Source organism: Narcine bancroftii, chromosome 4 (assembly GCF_036971445.1).
Source record: "Narcine bancroftii isolate sNarBan1 chromosome 4, sNarBan1.hap1, whole genome shotgun sequence".
Lineage (NCBI taxonomy): Eukaryota > Metazoa > Chordata > Chondrichthyes > Torpediniformes > Narcinidae > Narcine > Narcine bancroftii.
In genome coordinates, this window is record NC_091472.1 from 126,861,958 (window position 1) to 126,888,069 (window position 26,112).

General features: G+C 38.4%; 1 protein-coding gene across 2 annotated transcripts in view; it reads left to right on the forward strand.

Moving 5' to 3' along the window:
- Positions 1-26,112, forward strand: part of LOC138761125 (sodium- and chloride-dependent GABA transporter ine-like) — a 103,296-nt gene that overhangs the window by 28,603 nt on the left and 48,581 nt on the right. For both annotated transcript variants that reach the window (XM_069932769.1, XM_069932768.1), the window contains exon 3: positions 22,233-22,443. In XM_069932769.1, coding sequence (XP_069788870.1) covers positions 22,233-22,443 — 211 coding nt within the window. The remainder of the gene's footprint in view (positions 1-22,232; positions 22,444-26,112) is intronic.

Here is a 26,112-nt window from a genome sequence, read left to right on the forward strand (position 1 = left end):
GCCTCGGTGACCTACAGGATCAAATCTCTGTCATGAACTTCCTCCCTGAACTTGCCGGCCCACAGGACTGGGCTTCACATGTAGGTCTCTGTCTCGGCCCAGGCAACCTACAGGATTGAGCCTCTGACGTGAACTTTCATCCTGAACCCGGCAGCCTACAGGACTGAGGTTTGAATGCGGGTTTCCACCTTGCCCCTGTGACCTACAGGACCGAGCCTCCATTGAGAACTCCCACCCTAGCTCTGTGAGCACACGGGACTCTGACACTCTCTCTCTCTCTCTCTCTCTCTCTCTCCCTCTCTCCTGACTTTCTCAACTTTCCTATAATCTCCACCTCCTGATTCACCCCATCTTCCTATCCTCCCTGACACCCTTCACTCCAATGAACCTCCCCATAACTCCTACCTTCCCCTCTCGGAGACTGAATTCTCTGTCCTCCATAAAAGCCTCACTTTCATACTCCTTATTGAGTTCCGTGCACATCATGATGACTTCTTCTGTCGTCTGTCTCCGTGCCTACTTCCACAGCCATAACTCTTTCCCCCCCCCCCCCCCCCATCAATTGCAGATCACTCCTTCTGCTTTAAACTTTCACCCTCCTGGACACCTTGTTCCAGTCTTTTGTCTGGTCTGGACCTTTTATATTTCCAACTGCGGCCATGTTCACTTCACTACTCCCCTCACTCATTCCACTCTCACTCCCTCTGAATGCCTGGCTCTCCACTCTCTCTGCACCAGTCCAAACCTCACCTTCAAACCCACAGACAAGGGTGGTATTGTTGTGAACTGAAGCAATGTTTCGCCTGTGAATCAGCAGGGATCATCTACTGCATCCAGTGCTCCTTTGTGGTCTCCCACATCAGAGAGACTTGGCGCAGACTAGGAGATCACTTTGTTGATCATCTCAGCTCTGTTCGCGCAATGGCGTGGATCTCCCAGTGGGCATTCTTTTCAATTCTCTATCCCATTCCCTTGCAGATGTGTCTGTCCATGGTCTCAGACTGAAGCCACCTGCAAATTGGAGGAACAATACTCACCTTGTGACTGGGCACCCTCCAACCGAATGGCATTAATATCGACTCCTCTGGATTTTGTTAAGCCCCACCCTTCTCCAGTCACCTTTCCCTTTCTCTGTTTCTTCATTCCTGTCTCCTTTTGCACAAACATGAGAAATTCTTTGTCTGGGTTCCTTCCCCATTGTTTGAATTCTGAGACTATCTGAGATTTCCTGGTTCTGGCTTATTCTGCTTATTCCTTGAAAAATGGCTCAGGACCGAAACGTCCGCAATATATCTTTGACTCCTATAGACACTGAAAAGGCTGACCAAGTGCCTCCGGCACTTTAGTGTATTTTTACTACAGACTTTTGTGTGTCACTTCAATCATCTTTGACCTCCTTGGCGCAGGAACAAGGTGTCACTATTATGTTCAGTAATTGACCTACAATATTCCTCCCTTGAAGTGACAATGTAATAGGGTCTAATGACTTTCTGCCCTGAGTGAGTCACAGGCCATTCCAAATAACAAAGCAGTATGTGCTCTGACAGAGCAAATTGGAAAAGAAAAGTAGCTTTGCTATCAAGATTTGGCACCTTGGCAGCATTTCCTGTGGGATTGTCAGACAACCCTGTGGCTCACTCTTGCCCTGAGCCTACAGTCATCTGTGCACACATTCAGATCCCTGAATATGCCCAGCTTAGGGGGTGGAGAGTGGATTGGGGAGGGAAGGGGCAGGGTGGGGGGAGGTATCTTGGCCTGTTTCCATAAGAGGGAAAGAGATTGGTGCCTTGGGACAATCTCAGTGCCAGGATCAGCAAAACCACAATCTTCTTTCAAGGAGTGATGGCTGAATACATTGGTGTCCTCCTTTGGCAAAATTCCTGGAGCACAGCCTCTATGTTTATAGAGACCTGAGCCTGTAGTGCTGTTCCTATTCAGGCACTGATACAGTTCAACTACATTTTCATCTGAGTGCAAAATGGCAATATGTCCACATCACGCACACACTGATTGTTGGATTGGCCCTCACCTAATTTGCAGAAATGTTACCTCTGTTAAACGTTTTAGATCCTATTATAGAGAGTTTTTATCTGACAGCATGATGACCCACACCCAATAAGACCAATGGACACCCATCTTGACTGCCCTGAAGTCTATCATGATTAGTTCCTGTGAAGAAATGCTGAGCATCTCTACCAGGACTGGTAAGATGGAAATGACCAGGGGAGATAAGATCTGCCTCTCGGAAAACACCAGATGCTATTGTGTTGGAAACTCCATAATCTTCGAGATGAAAGACTAAGAGCAGCTGAAGGAAGTAGCCTTACGGAAAACCTACCACTCAAAGAATAATACTCTAAAAAATGAATGGCATAGCAAGCTTCATGATGGTGGGAGGTTTTTGGGGTGAGCTTGGCCGCTGGTTTCCAGTGAGATTTTTGTGTGGCTCCTGAAGGAATGTTACTGTTTTCAAAATTAAATAAATAACTAAATAGATGGTCCCTGCGCTTCCAAGGGGAAAAACTCATTCTGACAGTTGACAACTTTGGCTCGACACCTACTCTCAAGCCATGGATCAGCAATGATATATCCTGTGGTTGCCTTGTTGAGCAAGAGATTATTGGAGTAAACTATTTCATAATTCTGTGCAAGATCATAGATTTTTGTGTTCCTGCTATAAATTTCTTCTGTTCTTGAGTTCAATTTTAAGTCATTTGGCACCTTCTCTTGGTGGGAGGTTTTCTTCAGCTGGTTGATGCAGAGGGCAAAATATCTTCTGTATTTGACTATCCTTTTTGATTCAACTCCTGGACTATTATGATCAGTGTTGGTTTACAGTTTTAGATTAAATGCCGGTGATGCAGGGGGAAAAAGCTGTTTGTGGCCTCTAATTTTAGTCTGTATGCTAAACACCTCTCTAGCAACCAACATTGCTGGTTTTTTTCATTTGTCTGCCAGTGACTGAATTCAGCAGGATCAACAGCACGACATCTGTTCTTTTTTTAAGTTTGATTTTTTTTTTTAAGAACTGCATCTCTGTAACTACCTTTTGGACTGTTATTTTTTTCTCTCTCTGCGGAATCTTGTCCACTTCCTTCCCCTCATTCCCAAACTCTACCTGGATGCATGCTTCCCATCAGTGGTGGAATGGCCAGTGTAATCTATTATGGGTTTTACCCTGACTAGCATTTTGAGTGATCCTTAAAGCAACACAAAAGGCCATCTAATGGTGCAAGTCTTTCCTTATTCTTATTTGGAGATGGTCATATATGGCTTCAGTGAACACTTGTTAAATCCCAGGTTATGTGAGTGGAGTTGGTTCACAGAATAAGTTCGGAGTTCCATGTTCACTGTATCATTTGAAGAGAGTCATCAGTTAGGGGCTCTCTTCCTTCAGATCATTTGAGTTGTGACGCTCAACTTGTGTATCACAAGACAGAGGCAGCTCCAATGTGATTCCTCTCCACCTTAACCAGACTCATCACAGGAAGTGCCAGTGAACATGCAGTATCTGATTTTAATAATGTTGCTTGATGGACTTCAGGGACATATTATGACTATGCAGAAGATCAAGACTACAACCACCTCGAGAGCATTACAATACACAGCAGATTTCTACAATCAGCATTTCTGGTAGCATTGTAGTTAATTAACAGCCCCTATCAGCCCACGCTGCCCAATTAATCTACAGCCTCGGTATGTTTTCAATGGTGGGAGGAAACTGGAATGCCTGCAGGAAGTCCACGCAGGCATGGGAAGAATGTACTAACTCTTTACCAGATTCAAACCCAGGTTTGCTGGCACAATTAATTTTTTTTTTCTTTCACTACCCACAATAAAGAGCTGTTGGAGTTTGCTGATTTGTGTTTATCTGCCAAACCATGGCTGCACTTCAACAGTAATTTTCTGACTAGGAAACCTTTTAAAACTTCCGAGGATTCAAGTGTTGGGTTTCTTTAAGAAGTGGGATAGCAGCAGTGGTGGGAGAGGTTGAGAACTGAGGGCATTTCTTGGCTCTCAGTCCAAGTTCTGAATGTGCTGTCCCTATCTCTCCTTCGTATTCCTGAGTGATGTCTGCTCTGTTGCCATTTCGGCGACTCCATCTAGAAAGGTTGAATCATGATTCCAATCTTTGGAATCCTGAGAATGATTGTCTGAACAAACTTGTAGGAATCTCAACCCCCAACTCCGATGGAACAACGGCTTCTGTCTTTGTGGCTTGCATTACTGAGCCAGGCCTTAAGCACTGCAGATCTGTGCTCCAAACAGATACCCATTCCTTTTCTCAAGATCTCCAAATAATTTCAGCAGTGAGATGAACGTTACCCAATTTTATAGACAGACAACATCATCATATAGCACTGTCAGATTTAATTGTGAGATGCCATTACCCTTTCGCAGAATGGAATCCTGTTCCATTCACATTAACATCAGTCATGTCCAGGCAGCAACTGCAAAGAATGGGAGTTTACTGTCAATACATAGGTGCAATGCACAGATACATTGAAAGCTTTAGTTGGTGCAGCTTGGGTTTCATTTTCACTTGAGAAAGCTTTTGTTTTCTAGTCTCTAAGCAGGCTATTCTGCACCTGCTCCTGATCCCAAGGACCCAGCAACATGGAAGCTTACCACCTTGTGGCTGTTAAACACACACAATGAGTAGCACATTCAGCTCTCTTAGAAAGAAGACTCTTTGATCTGCTTCGGAGGAAGAGACTGTCTATAAATATGAGTAGTAAATTATCACAAGTGCACAAGTTGCTTATAATCTTGGAGCAGTACCATCAAATAGTCTTCTGGATCATTCATTCCACGGGGGTGGTACACTGATTCAACATGTAGTGCTGCTGTTTCTCCCCTCCACTCCTGACAGAATGCACATCATCACCCAGTGATGATGAAGGAAAGGCAAGACATTTAAAATTCAGGTTGTGATGGGGCTTGAAAAACATGTACTCTTTCTGCTTTTATCTTTCTCAGTGATAACTGTCCTGGGTTTGGGAAATACTGTTGAAGTAAGCTTGATCAGTACCAGTACTGCATTTTCTAGATGATGCACACATTAGCTGAGGTATATTGGTAATGGAGGAGTACCAGTCAGTCAGGCAATATTAGTCTTATTGGAGCTGTACTCCAACAAGCAAGCTGAAATTTTTCATCATACAGCTGTGGTGGACTGGTGACCTTCCACCAGCACCTTCGTGAACCAGTTGGTGGGATAGGACCTGGTTTTAAACTCAAAAAAGTGATTTTTTTTTTATTCCTGATGAATGAAATTTAGCTCATCCCATCCAAATCTAAGGAGAGCACAGCAAGTATAGAAACAATCTCCATATATCTCTCACAATCTCACCTTCTTTTTTCTTTGCCCCATGGTAACTTGTTCCTGTGACAGAACTTGGAACTAAGGCTCTGTTCCCAGTGAAGTGTAGTCACTGTTTTAGAACCTTTTTAAAGTAATTTTCACACAACATCCATAATCAACTGTTGGAAAATGCCTAAATAATCTGTATAGTGATTTGAGGTTTGAATACCAGGTAAATCCAAGATTGGATAGTTTGGTGAAAGCACCAAATTAGATTTGGTGTTCAAATCTCTGAAGCCAAGAAATGGATGATGCAATGAACTATATTTGGATCATTTTAAAGCAATTATTGGCTCCTTTCTTTTGTAAAACTTCCCTATCCAGTTAAATAAATATCCAATGCATCTATGTCTGCTTCCCCACAAAGCAAACATCAGCATCATGTGTTGCCAAACTGAAATTCTTCACAATATCCCATTGCATCAAGGCAAATGATGCCTGAATTATTTAAAATTCATACCAAATATATTAAGTGATCAGTTTGTAGGTACATATTTTAAATTGATTGGAAATGTGTATCCTTCTGCATGTTAATATTTCCCAGCTTTTGTTTGCTTCTTCAATATGTCCTTTTATGAATGTGATGTGTTTGGGTTGATTACTCAAAAGGGAAAATTGGATTCCTGCCCAAAGCAAAGATTACTCATTCAGAAATCTTGCTGTTGTTCTGTGTTGAGCATTTTAAATAAAGCAACATGATCTGGTTTTCACTCACTGGCAGAATTGCTTTTATTTTTGCCTTTGTTGTATTTTCTCAAAGGGGTTGCTGCTATATTTTTCCAATTCTAACCTAAAGATTTCTCCTCAGTTTCTTTTGTTGAGACAGAGATAGTCTACCCGATCAAATCTGTTAATCGCTTGATCATTCACATCAGTGCTAATCGGACAAAGAGACAGGTAGTGAATACGCATCTTTTTTCACATGATCGTAAGTCATACTGTTGTCATATTTCCCATGATCCATCCGGCTCATGCATGTCACCCTTATAGACAAATTTGGTGACATTGCCCCATTTTACTTTGGGCTCAGCAACATTAGGTCAGAACTGACTTTGTGATGCCACAACTGGGACTTGCATCCCAATAACACATTTGTGTTCAATAGCTCAGATTTTGACCTGGTTTCTCAACAACCCACAACTTAAAAGTGTTACTTCAATTTCCCGACAAGGCCCATTATGCCCATCATGTTTCATTGCCAGGAAGCTGGGTTCCTGCTGATTGTGTACTTTGCACTCATTGATCTTTTCATTGTCATTGCTATGTTCAACCTTTCCATTCTCTCCTCATTAAATTAAAAACTAGTCCCACAGAAGTCTGCCCACAATTTAAATTCTGAGTGTTTTGGTAATCTTGGCTACATTGGACCAAAGCATTTTGAATTTCAAATTCTCTATTCCTCTTCCATAGAAACGTTAAGAACAGGAAGTGTTTACCCAATTAAAAACTTGAAGCTTTTTAACATTGAATTACCTGTGCTATTTTAAACCTGTTTTGGACAAATAATTGACATTTTGATTGCAGACAAAGGTGATGTCACTTGTCTGCAAGGAAGTCAATGGTGGCCTTAGTCTTGCTCTCCAATAAACCAACTCAAAGTGACACTGGTGGAAACCTGTGGTAGTTTTTGCATGTCGATCCTCTAGATTGAGTCATCATGGTTCGCGTAGCGGTTAGAGCTGCACTGTTACAGCGCCAGCGATTGGGACCAGGGTTCGAATCCCATGCTGTCTGCATGAGATTTCCCCATGGGATCTGGTTTTCTCCCACCCTTCAAATGTACCAGGTTTGTAGGGCAATTGGGTGTAATTGGCGCCGGGACGGGCTCGTGGGCAGAAAGAGTCTGTTGCCATGTGGTATGTCTAAATTTTTTTTAAATTACAAAATTCTAAACATTAAAAAAAATTAGATTATAAATGGGGAGGATAGTGTGAAGAAACTTCATTATTGCAAAATGGAAGAAAAAAAAATCACTCAAGTCTGCAAGTTGAGTGACTATAATGCAGATCAGTGAATCTAGATTCATGTCTTTTGCTTTGAATGGTTATTGTTTGAGAATAAATGTGGTTTCTATCTTCCATGTTTTCTCCATGTGGTTGTTAATTGGTAGGAAGAAAATTCAATAATTTAAATAAGTTGCTGCATATTTTTATTTGGATAACTTAAAATTTTAGAAATGCTTATTTTTGATTAATAACCAATGTTTAACAACTGTCAAATCCTACATCCTCTTCTCCACTGATCACAGCCATGGGCACACAGCCCTGAACCTGTGAAGTTTTTTTTTTTACTTACCACTCCACCAGCATCCACATCCAACACAACTCTGGAATTTCTGGCCCTTACAACACAATCTTCACCACCAGACACGACGTCTCCTTTCCTCCCCCCTCTGCCTTCTGTAGGGACAGCTCCCTCCGTGACTTCCTCATGCACTCATTCCCTCCCACCAATTTCACCACCCCCCCCACCCGGCACCCTCTCCAGTGGTTGCAGGAGGTGCCATACTTGCACCTACACCTCCCCCCTCACCTCGGTCTGGGGCCAAAAACAGGACTTTCATACGAAGCCACACTTCACTTGTGTATCTGCAGGATTGATTTACTGCATTTGTTGCTCCTTTTGTGGCCTTCTCTACATCAGAGAGACTGCGCAAATTGGGAGATCACTTCGCTGATCACCTTCACTCCGTCTTCAACAGTAAACCGAGACCTTCCAGTAGCCAACCATTTCAGTTCTGTGTCACACTCCCGTACTCGTGTCTGCCCATTGTCCCACCAAGTTAGATTAGCCTATTTCTGCTCCTATGTCTTACGGTCTTGCACTGGCGTCACTAGGAGGGGTGCGAACTGCACTGGGTGACCCCATCAGAGGGGGTGACATCAAAATGACTGTCTATAAAAAAATTTGGTGCAGTGTTTCAGCAGAAACTTAATATTTTCTATAAAAATATCCTTGTTACTATAACAAAAAACATTTTTTGTAAGCCCACCTTACATGTATCAATTTTACCTACAAGGCTAAAACTCTGTTAATTTATTTTTTGAACCTTCTAATGTGCTCTAGTCAGAGCTGTCATTATTACCCAATTACAATGACGCCTCAAATCACATGGTTTCATCTGCATGCGCTGTTGTTTTCATTGCTGCTCGTGTTTTTTTTATAGTCGCTGCTTTTGTCAAATTTCTGGTGTTTTAACGACAATGTTATGGTAATGAGTATTTGTAAACCTATATCAATAACTTTTTTTTGAGAATGAAGTAGTATAATGTAATTTAAAGGTGTAATTTAAATTTTGCTAGTTCTTTATCTCACTACTATTGCCATTACATTCAGTGATTTTGGGAATTGTGTTTTATGAGTAACGTTTAGTACAAAAAGCATTAGGACATGAACAGACTGTCAACAAAAAACATTACCAGACCATACAGAATCTTAGTACTGGAGGAGGTCCTTTGGGGGGGTGGGGGTGGCGATGTTTGACACCACAAGTTACCATGCTGGGTGACAATAACTCCCAGTGACACCACAGTGGTCTTGTGTACTTATGGTCATAATTATTCATATAAGGAAGAGGGAACAAAACCATTTATAAATCAGTAAAGCATATAAAATACCTTTTAGTTTTTTGAATCTTGAGTGTTTTAGGGGAAGTGTTTTATATTTTGTATCTTTTGTTTGCATACAACAATCAGCGTATGCCCACAACAAATGGAAGGCTTTCATGTTAGAGGTCATGAAATTAAGAACATTGACAGTTTAAAAGAGGCACATTTCTCTCTTTAGATGTACAGAACCAGCAAAACACTAAAATATAGCTCACTCTAGGACAATAAATGAGCTTCAGATAAATTTGCTCCAGTATCCCAAAACTTTCCATATTATCATCCTTTGTTATGTTTTCTGCTGAATTGGACAGTTTTGCCTGGACCCATCATATCTAACAGTTTGCACCACTAAAGAGACTACATTCATCACTTTAATAATTCCTTTTCTGGCTCAGTTTTTTTTGGATAATATTTTATTTATCTTTTAAAGTATATTTAACAATCAACAAACCATACAAAATACACAACGTCAAGAAATCTCTTTCTTTCTTTTTCAATCTTTTTATTATTATTATAATTTATAAACACATACAGTTCAAAGAGATATAAAAAAATACATAGTAAGTAATGAATTAATACAGAGATATTAAACAATAATATTACAGAATAAAAATATATCATAAAAAAAAAATTTTGATCAGTTTAGGGTGTGAACTATCTCTAAAAAAAAAGATATAATTAATAACAATATATGAAAAAAGAGGAAAAAAAAACCCAAAAAGAAGAAAAAACAAATCTGAATTAAAAAAGAAATCTCATCTCTCCACCCCCTCTCTGCAAGTCTAATGAAAGAGAAAAAAAACCAAAGAAAAATCCCATCGTCAGTGTGTTGAGTAAAACATAGAGATATGATAGTACCACAATGTTATAATCTTTACTGACAAGTCAGTAGCGATCATAACTCTATATTGGCACCATTGAGGTACCTATATGTTCTAAATAAGGCTGCCAGATTTTTAAGAAGATGTGCCATCCCTTCCTAAGACTATAGTGAAGAGGGATGCAACTGTTCATTTCTGAAGACCACCTATCAATGAGGGAGTCAGGTTTCCATGTTACTGCTATATATTTACTGGCCACACACAAGACACTTTCTGAATTTAATTTGGAAATGAGTTAACTATCTACCAACACTTGTAAAGTTCCCTTGAAGATGAAGCTCTGGGTCGACTGGGAAGGTGACTCCTGTGATGTTAGGATGTCACAAAAGACATAACAGAAGGGTTTCACCTTTGTACAGAGCCAGGTGGAATTTAAGAAGAACCAACCTCGAAACCAATACCTAAAATACATCTCTAATAACTCAGGTTTATATTGTGGGGTGAGGTACAGCTGATGGAGAAAATTATAGTAAACCAGTCTATATCTGGCATTGATAGTAGCCAACAAACTTCACTGACGTAGATCTAACCAGAGTTGTTCATCAATTGTTGTGTCTAAATCTGACTCCCATCTCACTCTAGATTTATGCAAACCTGGCTTTGGGCTCTCATTCATCAATAAAAAGTACATTCTAGAAATAAATTTATATACCCTTCCTCCATGAAGTAGTTTCTCCACTTCAGTGAGTCCTGGTAAAGTCATTTCAGGGCCCAAGCTGGCCTTAAGGAAGGATCTTAATTGAGATAACAAAAGAAGGTCTTGTTGGGAAAGTCATATTCCTTCAACTGTTCAAATGATGTGAAAATCCCTTTTTCTTAGCAATCTTCCAGACATTATATCCTATTATGATACCAGGCTTCCAGAATTTTGCTGTTCAAAGTCATGGGTAGAAGTTCATTTTGTCTGAAGATGTTTCCGGTAACAATCCCCTTTTCAGTCCAGAGCCTCCACAGGTCTCACACCATATTCTTACCAAGTGTTTTAAAATGGGGTTGTCTGTCCTGTTGGCTATAATTCTGGAATTGCATTTATAAATAAAATCACTGTACACACTTTCTTTTAGAGAGTGCAATCCAATTTGTACCCATGAGGGTATTTTTTAAAACTGGGTAACTGGATGCCTCCTAATCTATAATCCTATGTTAACTTTTCCATGGATTCTCTGGGTACTTTACAGTTCCATATAAATTGCCTAACATGCTTCAGGTAGTAGAACGGGCAAAGATTGGAAAAAAATACTGCAGTCTTGGCAATGTTTTCATCTTCACACAGTTGACTCTGCCAATTAGAGTGATGGGCAAATTCACCCACCTACTCAAATCTTCTTCAATTTTACTAAGTAACAGGAAGTAGTTAAGTTTGTATAAATTCTGAAGATCATTATCTGCCATTATTCCAAGGTATTTAATGCCACTCGAGGCCACTTGAATGGGCTTGTTCGCTGATACTCAATGTAATCAAAGTTTGTTAGTGGGATAATTTCATTTTTTCTCAGTTTACCTTGTATCCTGAAGCTTTGCCATAAGCTTTTAATAGTCTGTAATTTAGTACGGGAATTAACCAGATCTGTTAAGTGCAGGATTACGTCATCTGCCATAAACAAGGTCAGCACCAAGAGGGGGCATCTACAAATGAGGTGCAGTATCCCCCATGTGGTTGCAGCCATTCCTGGCCATCAGACCCGCCCTTACTCCTTCCCACGTCATGAGCGTCGAGGTTGTCACACTAGCAACTCTCCACCCACCCTCCCAACCATGTCACTAGCATGCGTCAAGCGTCGGTAGTGTCGAGTCACACTTGATGCAATGAAAAGAGCGTCCTCGTGCCCCACGTCGGAAGGGCAGATGGTGTTAACAGCAGGTCTGTACCGCTACTACCCCCCTCCCACACCCTTGACAGATAGGTCCCAGCTGGCATCACCCCCCCCCCCCCCCATCACTGAGCGAACCCCCTTCTAACATGCGTTCTGGCACCAACCCTGACCATAAGATTAATTTTGTGATTTGTCTGACCCACTTTAAAACCCTTTATTTCTGAGTCTTGACTAATTGCCTCTGCTAAGGGCTCAATAGCCAAGACAAAAAATCCTGGAGATGAGAGACAGCCCTGTTGACTCGACCTGATCAGTGAGAATGTTGCTGAGATCTGTCCATTAGTGGTGACTCTGGCATTGTGTCTACGATAAAGAGTTTTAACCCAATTAATAAACAGTTTTCCAAATCCAAGCTTGGCCAAAAATCTAAATAAATATGGCCATTCCAGCCTGTCAAAGGCTTTTTCAGCATCCAGAGCCACAGCGACACTTGGTTCAGCCTTAGAATTTGCATAGTGGATAATATTAAAGAGCCTACATAAATTGTTAGCTGACAGATGTTTCAAAATAAAGCCAGTCTGGCCTGGATTTGTTCACTTCGGCAAGTATTGGCCAGGGCCTTCTGGTTCAGTTTTTTTTTAATTTAGACATGCAACACATAACAGACCCTTTCAGCCCATAGGCCTGTGCTGCCCAAATAACCTACACCCCCAGATAATTTTTTTGAACCGAAGCAGACATGGAGAGAATGTAGAAATTCCTAAGACAGCACTGGATTCAAATCTGAGTCGCTGGCACGCTAATAGCATTGTTCTAACTGTTAAATTAATCACTATTAATTACCAGGTTTGTTTTACTTGATGTTGTATTGTCTTCAATTTTTACACAATTGAGGAATGATTTACTGGATGTCTTTCATTAAGATGCTGTATCTCAAAGACAAAGATATGTAATATTTTCTAATAATTCATCTGGTACATAGTGTCATCGCCTCTTCTAATTGTCATGTCTAAACTTCAAATATTGTGCAATAAACATTGCAGACCAGCCTGTCATTTGCAGGAGAAATGTGCTACACACCTCTGTATTCATGCATGATTGGGTATATTGTGCATCTTGGAAGTTATCTTGTGGTCGAGACACATTGTGCAGATACAGCATTTCTTGGCTGAATGACTTGTACCTCAGGTTGGAGCAGGTGTCCCAGATATTGGGTGGGTAATGTCAGCTAATGTGCACTACAGGGCTGAACTCTTGCTACCTCAGTTATAAAACTGAGGTGTTGAACTGAGATCTGGTTTGCCTGTTCAGATGGATTTGAATACTCTGAGCATCTGGCAAAGTTTGGGGTCAGATCTAACCTGCTGTGGTTATAAATTTAGACAGACATACAGCACAGTAACAGGCCTGTTTGGCACATGAGCCCGTGCCACCCAATTACACTCAATTAACCTACAACCCTAATATGTTTTTGAACAGTGGGAGGAAATTGGAGCACCTATGCAGACACTGGGAGAACATACAAACTCCTTACAGGCAGCACCAGATTTGAACCCCAGTTGCTGGCATTGTAACAACATTGCATTAACCACTGTGCCACCCATATTATATTTTACTCTAATCTAATTGTGAACAGAAACAAGTGATTTTTTTTTTGTTGTAATTCCATAATATGGCCAGTAGGGATTTTGAAACCATTCCCAGTGTGACACATTGCAAATAAGTACTTTTATTGCTGGAACTGGAGAATTTATTGAAAAAAATGCTGTACTTCGCTTCTTGATGTTCTTCTTCTAGCTCTCTGTTTATTATAAAGTACCAACTTTTGTTATTTCTGTCCTCTTTTTAACATTGTCCCATTGGAACTGTCCTTGTGCATGTCTAATTTGTTGCATGGAATGAATATTACATATTCCTTAATTCAGTTTGCCAGCCTTGCTGATTATTAAAAGGCTGTATTCACTCATGTGGGACCATCCACAACTGCTTTCATACTTCCCTCATCTCCATTTGCTTTTGGGTAGGAATAGGTAATATTTATAATGCTATCAATCTTTTCATATTTTAAAATATTTTTTTTAATGTTATTGCCAAAGTTTTCCAAAATGACTCAATGCCAAGGAGACTGTACTGAATTGATAAGATATTTTTGTTGATGATCTTCAAGCCCAGTGTAGTTTAGAATATTTGGTTATCTGAACTGTTACCCAGTTTAACACCAGCTATGATGACTTGCAACGATATATTGTGTCATGTCCCAGCACCTCAAGATATGATGGAGTCATGTATGGCTTTATTTAGATGCTGATCTGGCAGAAAGGTCATTACCTAACTATTTGCAGAAGTAGGACAGAGCAGGATGGAAAGCTTTATCCTGATAGTTTAAAAACCTCTGACATTCAAGTAATCTCCCAAGTGAAATGTGTGACTTTTGGATTCTGGCATTTTAATGGAATTTTCAAAGAATGAAGAAGATTTAAACAGATTTAAATGTCTGAGAAGTTTGCACCCGATCAGGGCCTCAAACTCTGTATGGAGTTGACTTTGGAACAGCATTTTCACCCTTTCTTAAAAGAGAATTAAAAATAATTTTTATCTTAAATCTGCATTTTGTATGCATACACTTCAAGGTGGATTGGGGATTTGAGGCTTAAAGCAGTTAATATCACTTTTTTAATCTCTTGTATCCTTAGTGATGTTTTAGACTGGCATTCATTTTCCAATACCCTTCCTATTGCTTCTGCCCATTGAAATGAGGCGGTTGTGTGGCAGCGATGTTCGTTGTTTCCTGTATAGTTTTATCTGCACACAGATCTAGTAAATTTTATTAGATCCAGTAGATTTTTTGTTAATGCTTTTAATATCTTTTTCTGCAGCCATTCCTGTTGGTTCAGAACATAAAATAGGAACATTTTAAAAGGTTAAACTTTGAGCAATTTTAACAAAGGCTTTCAAAAGAAACCTTTGCATCAGTTTATCAGGAATACTTGAAATAAATTACGTGCTTTTAAATGTTGGTTTTAAAACACCCATTTGAACAGAAGGGGAACAAAATCGGAACGCTTAGTGAGTTTACGTTTTCTTGAATTAATTGAAATTTTCAATGTTTTTAATGATGTGCTTTGAAGTAATTTGGTTCTTTGATGTGTAATTATATAATAAATGTAAATTTTAATAGCTTTTGAATGAACATTTAGAAACCTTCTTGATAACTTTGACAGCCATTTAAGCATAACGTAGTGGTTGAATATGCTGTTCATTTGTTTTTCCATCTGTTTTTGTGCAATGTCTGTGCTCTTTCTCCAAGGCCCAACCCTCACAATGTTAACAGCATTACATTGCACAGCTTATTGTTGTGCCCAGAGTCTTGCCTTGTAGAGTTAACCATACAACCATTTACGGAGCAGGTTGGATGACATTTTCCAATAGATCCACGATAAGTAAATACTTGATAGAAAGTTCCAGTCCAATATATTCTGGTCAACTTGGCCACTTCAAGGATGTTGTTACTACTCTTTCAAGATGAAGCAGAGATAAATGTGAAATATTGGTATTTCCCTCTAAAGCAAAAATTTACTAGATCTGTGTGCAGTTAAAACTATACAGGAAGCAACGAACATCGCTGCAACACAACCGCCTCATTTCAATGGGCAGAAGCAATAGGAAGGGTATTGGAAAATGAATGCCAGTCTAAAACATCACTAAGGATACAAGAGATTAAAAAAGTGATATTAACTGCTTTAAGCCTCAAATCCCCAATCCACCTTGAAGTGTTCTCAGGAGAAGGCCCACAAAGTATTGTCCTGGCAGGTGAGGGTAGAAGAGGCCTCGAGAACAATTAATGTGATTCAGACAGGGAAGGCAAGATCTCATATAAGCCGAAGGGAAAAAATTATACGTTTGGAAGGGTTTACAAGGAATTGTATAAAACAGAATTAAGGGGTGATCCCAACAAAATAAATGATTTCTTGCATCCATTGGACTTACCAAATTTGGATCAGGAAGAGTGAGAAGGGCTAAATGCCCCTTTCTCTAAAGAGATCATAGAGTCCTTGAGCTCTTTGCAAGATGGCAAATCACCCAGAGAAGATGGTTTCCCCACTGAATTTTATAAGGAGTTTAAAAATCTGCTAATGCTCTTTTTATGAAGGTGATGGATCAGACGGCAGAGACGCATACCCTCCCAGAGTCTTTCTCAACAGCAGTCATCACAGTGATACCGAAAAACAGCAGGGGTCCATTGAACCCCATCTCGTTATTAAATGCAGATTATAAAATTATCGCAAAAACATTGGCTAACAGGTTGGCAAAATATCTGAGAAATTAGCAAATCCAGATCAAGCTGGATTTGTAGAAAGGAGGCAGTCAGCAAACAATATAACTAGACTGCTTAATGTAGTGCATCTGGCACAGTCAGGGATGGATCCAGGAGTGGCTGTATTTCTGGATGTGGAGAAAGCCTTCAACAGACTGGAGTGGGACTTTTTGTTCAAGGTACTGGAGAAATTTGGATTGCGTCAAACATTCATTAATTGGGTGAAGACACAATACCATAAACCCCAAACAAAAATTATTACAAATGGGCAGATATCTCCAGTTTCCATTGATCAGGTCCAGTAGGCGGGCTGTCCATTATCCCCACTGCTGTTCGTGCTGGCAATTGAACTGCTGGCGGAAGCCATTTGGTGGGATCCAGACATAAAAGGGTTCACGGTGCGCCAGATGAAACACAAAATTAATCTTTTTGCCGTGTTAATGTATTTGACAAACCCTGGGGGGGAGGTGGGTGCAGTTGGTCGTTGGCGGCTGAAGACCACACTGGAAGATTATGGGAAGGTCTCGGACTATAAGTTAACTCTGGATAAAAGTGAAATTATGCCTTTGACAAATGGAGATTATAGCCAATATCAACAGGGGAGTCGATTCAAATGGCCACAGGAAGGCATTAAGTATTTGAGGGTAAAAATAGATAAAAGACTTATGTAGCTCATACAAACTTAATTATCTCCCTTTGCTACGGAAGATTAAGGGAGACCTTGATAGATGGAGGACTCTGCCCATAACGCTGGTGGGCATAGTTAACTGTATCAGAATGAAGGTGATGCCGAGACTCCAGTATCTTTTTCAGTCGTTACCCATTTCATTGCCACGGGTTTTCTTTAAGACCCTTGGCATATGTGTCAGAAGATTCTTGTGGAATGGTAAAGAGGCTAAAATCTCCATGGACAAGTTGTCATGGGATCACAATTGGGGGGGGGGGGGGTCCTAAAATTTCCAGATTAAAAAAAATATTATTGAGCAGCCCAGGCAAGATTTATCGCTTCACTCTTTGGGAAGGTGTGAGGAATCCCCCTCCTTCTGGGCACAAATTGGACTAGTGGTAGTAGGTGAAAAGATGGCAGGAGAATTTATATACAAATGGGACATCAAATTAATTTCAAAGAAAACACATAACTCCCTACTAAAACATATTCTTCAGATATGGCAAAAAAAAAAAATCAACGTATTGGATGGAAGGTGAGGATATCTCCTAAAATGCCTTTGACCCAGAACAAGTTGATGTCCTTGACTTTGGGTAATAAAAGACCCTGGACACCTGATGCCAGAAGGGGATCAGGTGTATGGAGGACTGTTACAAACAAAGGTAGTTTATGTCATTCGAGCAATTAAGAAACAAATATGGTCCATCTAATAGAATATTTTTCTGCTATCTGCAAATAAGATCTTTATTAAGGGAAAAATTAGGACAGTCTATGACCCTGCCTAAGTCTAGTAATGAGGAGATTCTAATTCACAAGGGAATGTGTATAAATTTTTTTCTCGAATGTGTTACATATCCCAAGTGAGGGCCTGAAGCTGGGCTTACACAGGTCAAAGGAGAGATGGGAGTCGGACTTGGGCACAACAATCAATGAAGAGTGGTGGCAAGATCCATTTCTGTACAGTGTGACTGGGGTCATTAACGCCAGATATAGGTTGGAGCAATATAACTTCTTGCACCAGCTGTACCTCACACCACAAAAATTATTTAAATCAAAGCCAGAAATTTCAGAAATGTGGTTTAGGTGTGGTGTAATTTCAAACCTTTGTCCACTCCACCTGGCTATGTACAAAGGTGAGATCCTTCTGGGAAGAACTGGGGGACATTCTGAAAAAAATTACAAAAGTGGATTTTCCACAAGATTTGGAGTTTTTGGGAGATATTAGAAATGAGAGTTTTCGACTGTCCAAATATCAAATTCAGTTTGTGAAGGTCAACTTGGCAGAAGCCAGGAAGTGGAAGTCTGACTTGCAAGTAAATATGGAAATGTGGAATTGCATTCCCTTGGAGAAAATCACTTACAATCTAAGGAGGGGTGGGGGGGAAACATGACACATTCATTAATGTGTGGCACCCTTATCTGAAATACATGAGCATGTAGATTGACTAACTCACCCTCCCTGTGAAATATGGATATAATAAAAGCCTGTCTTAGTAGTGAAAGGATTGGAGTTAAGAAAATGGAACATGGCACAGGTGACATGCATGTTTTCTTTTTAGCCCTTTTGTAGTTTGTTTTATTTTAATTTGATTTTTTTTAGTTTTTTTGTTTTATTTCTTACTTGGGTTACTTAGTTAATTAGTTGTCCTTTTTGGTTTTCAGTGGGGGCTCGGAACCCCACCTGTATTTATTTGTATTTGTATGATATATAATCAGTATGGTTATGTGTTTGGGAGCAAAAGGCAGTGGGGGGGGGGGGGGAAACAAAATACAGATTCTGTATGTTCCATGAATGTTGAAAAAGATTGTATTGATTGTTGAAATTACTTTGAGTCTGTAAAAAGGCAAATTTAAAATATAAAAAAAAAGTTGTTCTCAGATCTCTCGGGATAGGGGAAAAAAAACAAGAACCCAACTTTTACTTTGCTCTTTGACCTCTACATATTATAATTGCATTCAATTCTAATCTTTAGATCTTAGTTTCTGTTTTTTTTAATCCTAATTTGACAGGTCCATCAGGCCTCCTTCCGCTTCCCATGGGAGGGATGGTTTCCTGACAAATACATTCAATATTGGCAGGTTATTGCATTTCCTTGCTATTTAGCAGTTGGGATAAAGTACCTTCGGTTATTGATTTTTTTAAAAATCTTCTGAAAAAGTTACTGATATGAGTGGTTCACTTGGAAATTTGTTACCACTACAAGGCTGTTACTAATGGTGTGGTCTTTATGGTTGAATGTTGAAGGGAAATGCTGTAACAAAGCCATTCCATCCAGAGATTGCATTGGATTGGCTGTGAAATGATTATGAATAATTGGATTTTTTATTAATCCAAGACATGTTTATACTTTAATGCACTCTGTCTTAAATATTGAGTAGCACATCAAATAGTTATTTGATTTGTTCTCAGCAAAGGATCCTGAAGACCAAGATACTAATTGCATTATGAGTGATGGATATATTACTTTGATTTTGATGCTTGTCTATACTTTGGATGGTCATTTTATTTATTTATTTTTCTCCTTGAATAGTCTGTGTTTTATTGAAAAAGTACATATTTGTACCTTCTTGTTTGTATTTATGTTGCTCAGTTTTTGTGACTTCCATTGCAACTTGATTTTTTTTCTCTCTCTCCTTTTAATGCACCATTACAGCTGCCAAATTTTATCAGAGATGTCTCGAAATACATTTTAGGAAAGGAGTTTGGATACAAGAATCACCTGGACCTGGGCTGAAACTTCATCAATAGTCTTCATTCTGTTTGTGTTTTCGAATGGTAGTTAAATCCTTTTCCTGAGAATAAGTAGAAGAGCTCCTATTTTGTTCAAGGACTTCACTGGAGCTTGACAGTTAGATTTTTATTGAAAGCTTATTGTAAATATTTATGTTTCTTGTCTAGAATTTCCTTGCTGTAAAATGAAAGAGGAAATTTCTTTATGCTGCCATTAGGAATAATGGGAGGGGTTAATGTTTCAGTCAGTTGATCCGATACTGACATAAATCTGAAGACCATTAATTGCTCTGTGGCCTGTTGTCACAATTCCTGATTAGTTTGAGTTGTCTTAGCTAATTTTAAATATTTCTAAAGAACCAAAATCCCAAGTCAGGGACAGAAATTATTTTGTTTTTAAATTTTATTTCATTTGAGATTTAATCCTTTGAGTGTTGAATGGCGCTGATTTCAAAATGTGCAATTTCTGCTTCATATTTTAGCAAAAAGTATTGTTTGCAGGATTCACATTTTATTTGAGATGAGTGTCAAAGGAAGAAGATCGATCACCCATAAGCCATGACTGTGGATGTCTTTACTAATTCACATTGTTAATCTTCAAAAGCATTGCAAATTGATATAGATTATAGAAATATCTCAGAGAGAGCTTCAGAAAAAGGGTGGAATATGAAAGGAAAGATTGGAACAAAGTAAATGTTTAAAATTTTTCTTGTGTTCAAACCAATATTAATATTCTTGAAGAGCAATAATCCCCTAGATTTATATTTGAACTTGACTGAAGCAATCCAAGAGAAAGGACTGAAACCTGGAGTGAGAACAAGGCTGAGTTGCAGTACCTGCAGTGAGCTTTAAGAGGATCAGCATCCTATTTAAAAATTAAGTAAGATGGGCTTTCAAACCTTGCTTGGGTTCCCAAGTTAAGCCCACTCTAATGAGTGAATTAGACTGGAGCATGTTCATGTAATGGTTTTGATAACCAAATGTGGGAGTTTGCAGGACAAACATGTTACAAGGGAAAGAGTTTCTGTAAGAGCATTGTGAGGAGTACCGCAAAAGAAAGAATGAATGCTGTGGAAGTAATGGAAGCTCTAGCTGTGTGTTGATGAAAGGAAGAAGTGAAAAGATTTTCCTGGTGTTGGAAATGATGAGAGGCAGTGAGTAGAATAGGTACAACAGAGCCCTTGGGGAGAGACTGAAGTAGTCAAAGGTACATCCAATCTTCATTTGTAAATAGTGAAAACTTCAGTAGAGGAGTAAAGGACACTGGAAAGTCCTTGTCAATCCATATTATGGTCAATAAAGTAATCAGCCATTTGAAATCTTTCTCAATTTGCCTGTTGTAGATGTTTTCCCGGCTAGGACTGGTACGGTAAAATACCTGGTCATGCTCTGTGAAATGATGTCCTGGCTTCTGTCTAAGGAGTCTCTCCATGTCACATGGCATTACCATCATGCCAAGAAGGATACAAGGTGCTGATCTAAGGAATAGGCAGTGGAGCAAAAAGCAGGATTTTTAATGTCTGTTTCCATAAATTAATCATTTCTATTGAGCCCCATTGAACAAAATTTGGGCAGTTTTTCAATGAACAAAGAAGTGTTGTTATGATCAGAGATAATAGACTATGAGGAACCAAAGTGACAGAACAAAACAATCCTACAACCAACAGGTCAGACTGCAAATCCGTGGCCCTGCCTTTAAGTCGTTCATGGTGGTGGATAATTAAGGAACCAAGAGGAGAGGAACCATTCAAGAATGTCTGTATCCTCAGAATCCAGCACATTATTGCATCCTCTAATTCTGCCTACTTTTGTTGTAGCTTGACTACATTCTGGACTATCTACAGGATAAATGCAGCGCCTTCCCACCTCACAACCTCCAACATCAAGAAGGTTCTGAAGATTGTATTCCCATGCACCTCTTGCCCAAATCAGACTTCATTCTGACTTGGAACTATGTTCTTGATTTGTTTGTGGTCAGGGAGAGTTCCAAAATTCTGGTCTCTCCTTGACAATATGGGAGTATGTCATCAACATGCACAATGTAATTGCTCAAGTAGAAAGCCCAAGCCTACATTCTCAAGCAATGATGTTAAAAACCCTATTCCACTGTGGTTTTGACAGAATTGACTGATAATGCATGTAAAGGATAATGCATGTTGCAATTAGATTCTGCACTTATCAGTGGCATTCATCCATTTTGTTTCATTTGACCTTTGCTCTACCTAACACATTTTTGTGTATATTGTAAAATACAAAAAATGGTTACTTGGAGGTAGCTGAATGTGCAGTAATTAATTGTCTGCTTTGTGAACTAATTGAGCCAAGTTTTGAAGATCCGAACGTGCATTAAATTTGAACCTATCTGGACCATTCTCCCATGATGATGCCTTGAACTAGCCTCCTACAATTTCTCTCTGGATGGGTTTACAATTCACCATTTCCTTACATCTCAGTATATCAGTAGAAAACCTTGATGCAGACTTACTTTGAGCATGAGTAAATTAAGCATTCTAGAAAGAAGACCAATTAGACTTTTCAAAATTATTGAAGCATGAAAGTCCGCAGATGCTGTGATTATTGTCTAAATTATTTTATCTCTTATGAGCATCCTTATTTGTGAGTTTTGGAGACCTGTTAGAGAGCTTTTATTTGGAGCATTTGCTCCCTAACAATAACTACTGAAGTCCTCAAATGATGAATAAAGTATCGTGATGACTTTTGGTTTTTGACCATGAGGAAGACTTCATATTGGGACTGCCTCACCTTGTTTCAGTAAGAGGAACAAATGTTAACAGTGTTGAATGCCACGTGCTGTCCTTTTGTTAATGGCCTTATCTTTGATGCTGTGCAGGTGTCGGTGTGGCAACAGTTGTCATTTCATTCTTGCTCTGTACTTATTACAATGTTATTATCACCTGGGCTCTGTACTACCTCTTCAACTCCTTTTGGTCAACTCTTCCCTGGCAAAGCTGCAACAATACATGGAACATTGTGGAAAATTGTTCTGATGGATTTCCTGGGAATGCCACACACCTCAAATCTGCCAGTCAACAGTTTTTTGAGTAAGTACAAAAAGGAAACGTGCAAGTAGGAAATAATGAATCATTTGAATATTCTAGAGTGTACCATTCCAGCTTTGGATGCAATTTTCATAATGATGTACCTACTCAATATTTCCACAAAGTAAATAATTTGTGTTTCCTTTTATTAATATTTTTGATTTTTATAAAAATATACATAGTAACATTTTAAATATACACTATATTAAACTTTTTCTTACAAACAAAATTTAAAAAAAACAGTCCATCCCTCCCTCCCCCTCCACACCGTCAGACCTATTTGGTCCAGGTATGGCTGCCAGACCTTTACAAAAGTGTTGTATTTGTTCTTCAAGATGTATGTGATTTTGCTCCCATTTTTGTTTAGTTTTACCATTTGTTTCCTCGTTCTCCTTTTCTTGCAGTTTGATGTACATGTTTGTTACAAATTTTTTGATTATCATTGTGTCTGTAATCACATATTCAAAATTGCTTCCTTCTGATAACCTCAGACTGTTACCCAATTTGTCCTTCAAGTAGGTTTTCAGTTGGTAGTATGCAAACATTGTATCGTGAGTTATATTATATTTATCCTTCATTTGTTCAAAGGATAATAACTTATTTCCCAAAAAACAATTTTCTATTCTTTCGATCCCTTTTCTCTCCCATTCTCTAAAGGAAAGGTTATCTATTGTAAAAGGGATTAGCTGATTTTGCGTCAATATTACTTTTGGTAGTTGGTAATTTGTTTTATTCCTTTCTACATGAATCTTCTTCCAAATGTTGAGCAGATGATGCAATACCCGTGAATTCCTACGTAGTACCAATTTTTCATCCCATTTATATAGTATATGTTCAGGTATCTTCTCCCCTATTTTATCTAGTTCTAATCTGGTCCAATCTGGTTTTTCCCTTGTTTGATAAAAATCTGATAGGTATCTTAATTGTGCGGCTCTATAATAATTTTTAAAGTTTGGTAGTTGTAAGCCTTCCTTTTTGACCATTCTGTTAATTTATCTAGTGCTATCCTCAGTTTCCCCCCTTTCCATAAAAATTTCCTTATTATTTTCTTTAACTCCTTGAAGAATTTCTCTGTTAGGCGTATTGGTAATGACTGAAATAGGTATTGTATCCTTAGGAAAATGTTCATTTTAATACAGTTTATCCTTCCTATCAGTGTTAGTGGTAAGTCTTTCCAATGCTCTAAGTCGTCTTGTAATTTTTTCATTGATGGATGGTAATTGAGTTTATATAGATGGCCGAGGTTTTTATTTATTTGTATACCTAGGTATCGCATTGCTTGTGTTTGCCATCTAAATGGCAATTCTTTCTTAAACTTTGAGAAATCCGCATTATTCATTGGCATTGCTTCACTTTTATTTGCGTTGATCTTATATCCTGACACTTCTCCATACTCCTTCAATTTCCTATGTAATTCTTTTATTGATATTTCTGGTTCTGTTAAGTATATTATAATGTCATCTGCAAATAGACTGATTTTATATTCCTTCTCTTTTATTTTTATCCCTCTTATTTTATTTTCTGTTCTTAACAGTTCTGCTAGTGGTTCTATAGCTAACGCGAACAGTGAGGGAGATAGTGGACATCCCTGCCTTGTTGATCTACTTAAGTTAAATTATTTTGATATATATCCATTTACTGTCACTTTCGCCAATGGCCCCTTATATAATGCTTTAATCCAATTAATATATTTCTCTGGTAAGCTGAATTTTTGTAGTACTTTGAATAAATAATTCCATTCTACTCTGTCAAAGGCCTTTTCTGCATCTAAAGCAACCGCTACTACTGTATGAATTAAGTTAATAAATTTACAGATATTGTCTGTTGTTCGTCTTTTTCTAATAAATCCAGTTTGATCTGGATTTACTATTTTTGGTACATAGTCGGCTAATCTGTTTGCTAATAGTTTAGCTATTATCTTATAATCTGTGTTAAGTAAAGATATTGGTCTATATGACGCTGGTGCGAGTGGATCTTCCCCCGTCTTTGGTATTACTGTAATTATTGCTATTTTGCATGAATCTGGTAAGCTTTGTGTTTTATTAATCTGGTTGATTACTTCCAGAAGGGGAGGAGCTAATAAGTCTTTAAATGTTTTATAGAATTCTATTGGGAATCCATCCTCTCCTGGTGTTTTATTGTTCGGTAGTTTTTTTTATTATCTCCTGTAATTCTTCTATTTCAAATGGTTTTATTAATTTATTTTGCTCCTCTGTAATTTTGGTAGTTCAATTTTAGTTAAAAATTCATCTATTTTGTCTTCTTTCCCTTCGTTTTCAGTTTGATATTGTTGCTCTTAGAATTCCCTGAAGTTTTCATTGATCTCCATTGTATTATATGTAATTTGCTTGTTCTTTTTCCTTAATGCCAATACCATTCTTTTAGTTTGTTCTGTCTTAAGCTGCCACGCTAGAATTTTGTGCATTTTTTCTCCTAGTTCATAATATTTCTGATTTGTCTTCATTATGTTCTTCTCCACCTTATATGTTTGTAGTGTTTTATATTTTATTTTTTTATCTGCCAATTCTCTTCTTTTAGTTGTATCTTCCTTTTTTGCTCCGGAACTATGAGAAATACAATAAACAAGAGGTTACGTATGATACAATATAACTGGATACACAGGCCATACATCACACCTCAAAAGTTAAATAAATGGGACCCAACAGTATCAGACAGATGTTTTTGCTGTAAAAAGGAAACGGGAACAACAATTCATGCAATTTGGACATGTGAGAAAGTGGAAAAATTTTGGAAAGATCTAAACCAGATATTAAATAAAATCACAAAAAGCAACATACCAAAAAACCCAGAGATCTTCCTCCTAAATAATATAAGAAACAAAGAATTTGGACTCGATTTGGATGGAGCACAAAAAAGATTTGTTATGATAGCCCTAGCTGTAGCAAAAAAATGTATTACGTCAACCTGGAAATTAGAAGATAACTTGAGAATACAACAATGGTATATAGAAAGGAATAAGTGTATTCCATTAGAAAAAATAACATATAATTTAAGAAATAATATTACAATATTCAAACAAATATGGGAGCCATACATGAAACACAATAGAGAAATCCTACTGTGGATTTCCACCACCTAAAATGACAGAAGGAGAAGATAATGAAAAGAACTGACTCAGTAAAATTTCTTGTTTATTTTTACTAAGTGACAACATTGTTTAATGGGTTTAATGTATCTTATAGTTTAAACTTTAAATAAATGGGAAAGGGAGTGAGGGAGGGAGGGAAGGGTGGGGGAAAAAGGGGGAGAAAATGACACTGTATATATTTAAGAAGAAAAATGTCTAGTCAATATGGTTTATAGTGTGAAAAATAAAAAAATTTTTAAAAAAAGATGTATGTGATTTTTTTTTCCCATGCATATACAACTGTTCATTTCCACAGTCCGTCGTGTTATATGTAGAGGGGAGTTGGACTTCTAAGTGATCGCAATAAATTTTTTGCTACCACCAGTGCTATTTTTATAAATGAGATTTGATATTTGGTCAATTGTTGCTTATTTCCATAAAATTACCTAATAGCTATAGTTCTGGGTCGCCCGTGAAGGCCACTCCTGTTATCCTGGTTAATTTTTCTGTGATTTCTTGCCAAAATGACTTCACCTTCATGCACAATCATGTCTCAGTCCCACATCTGAAATTTCGCCTTTTGA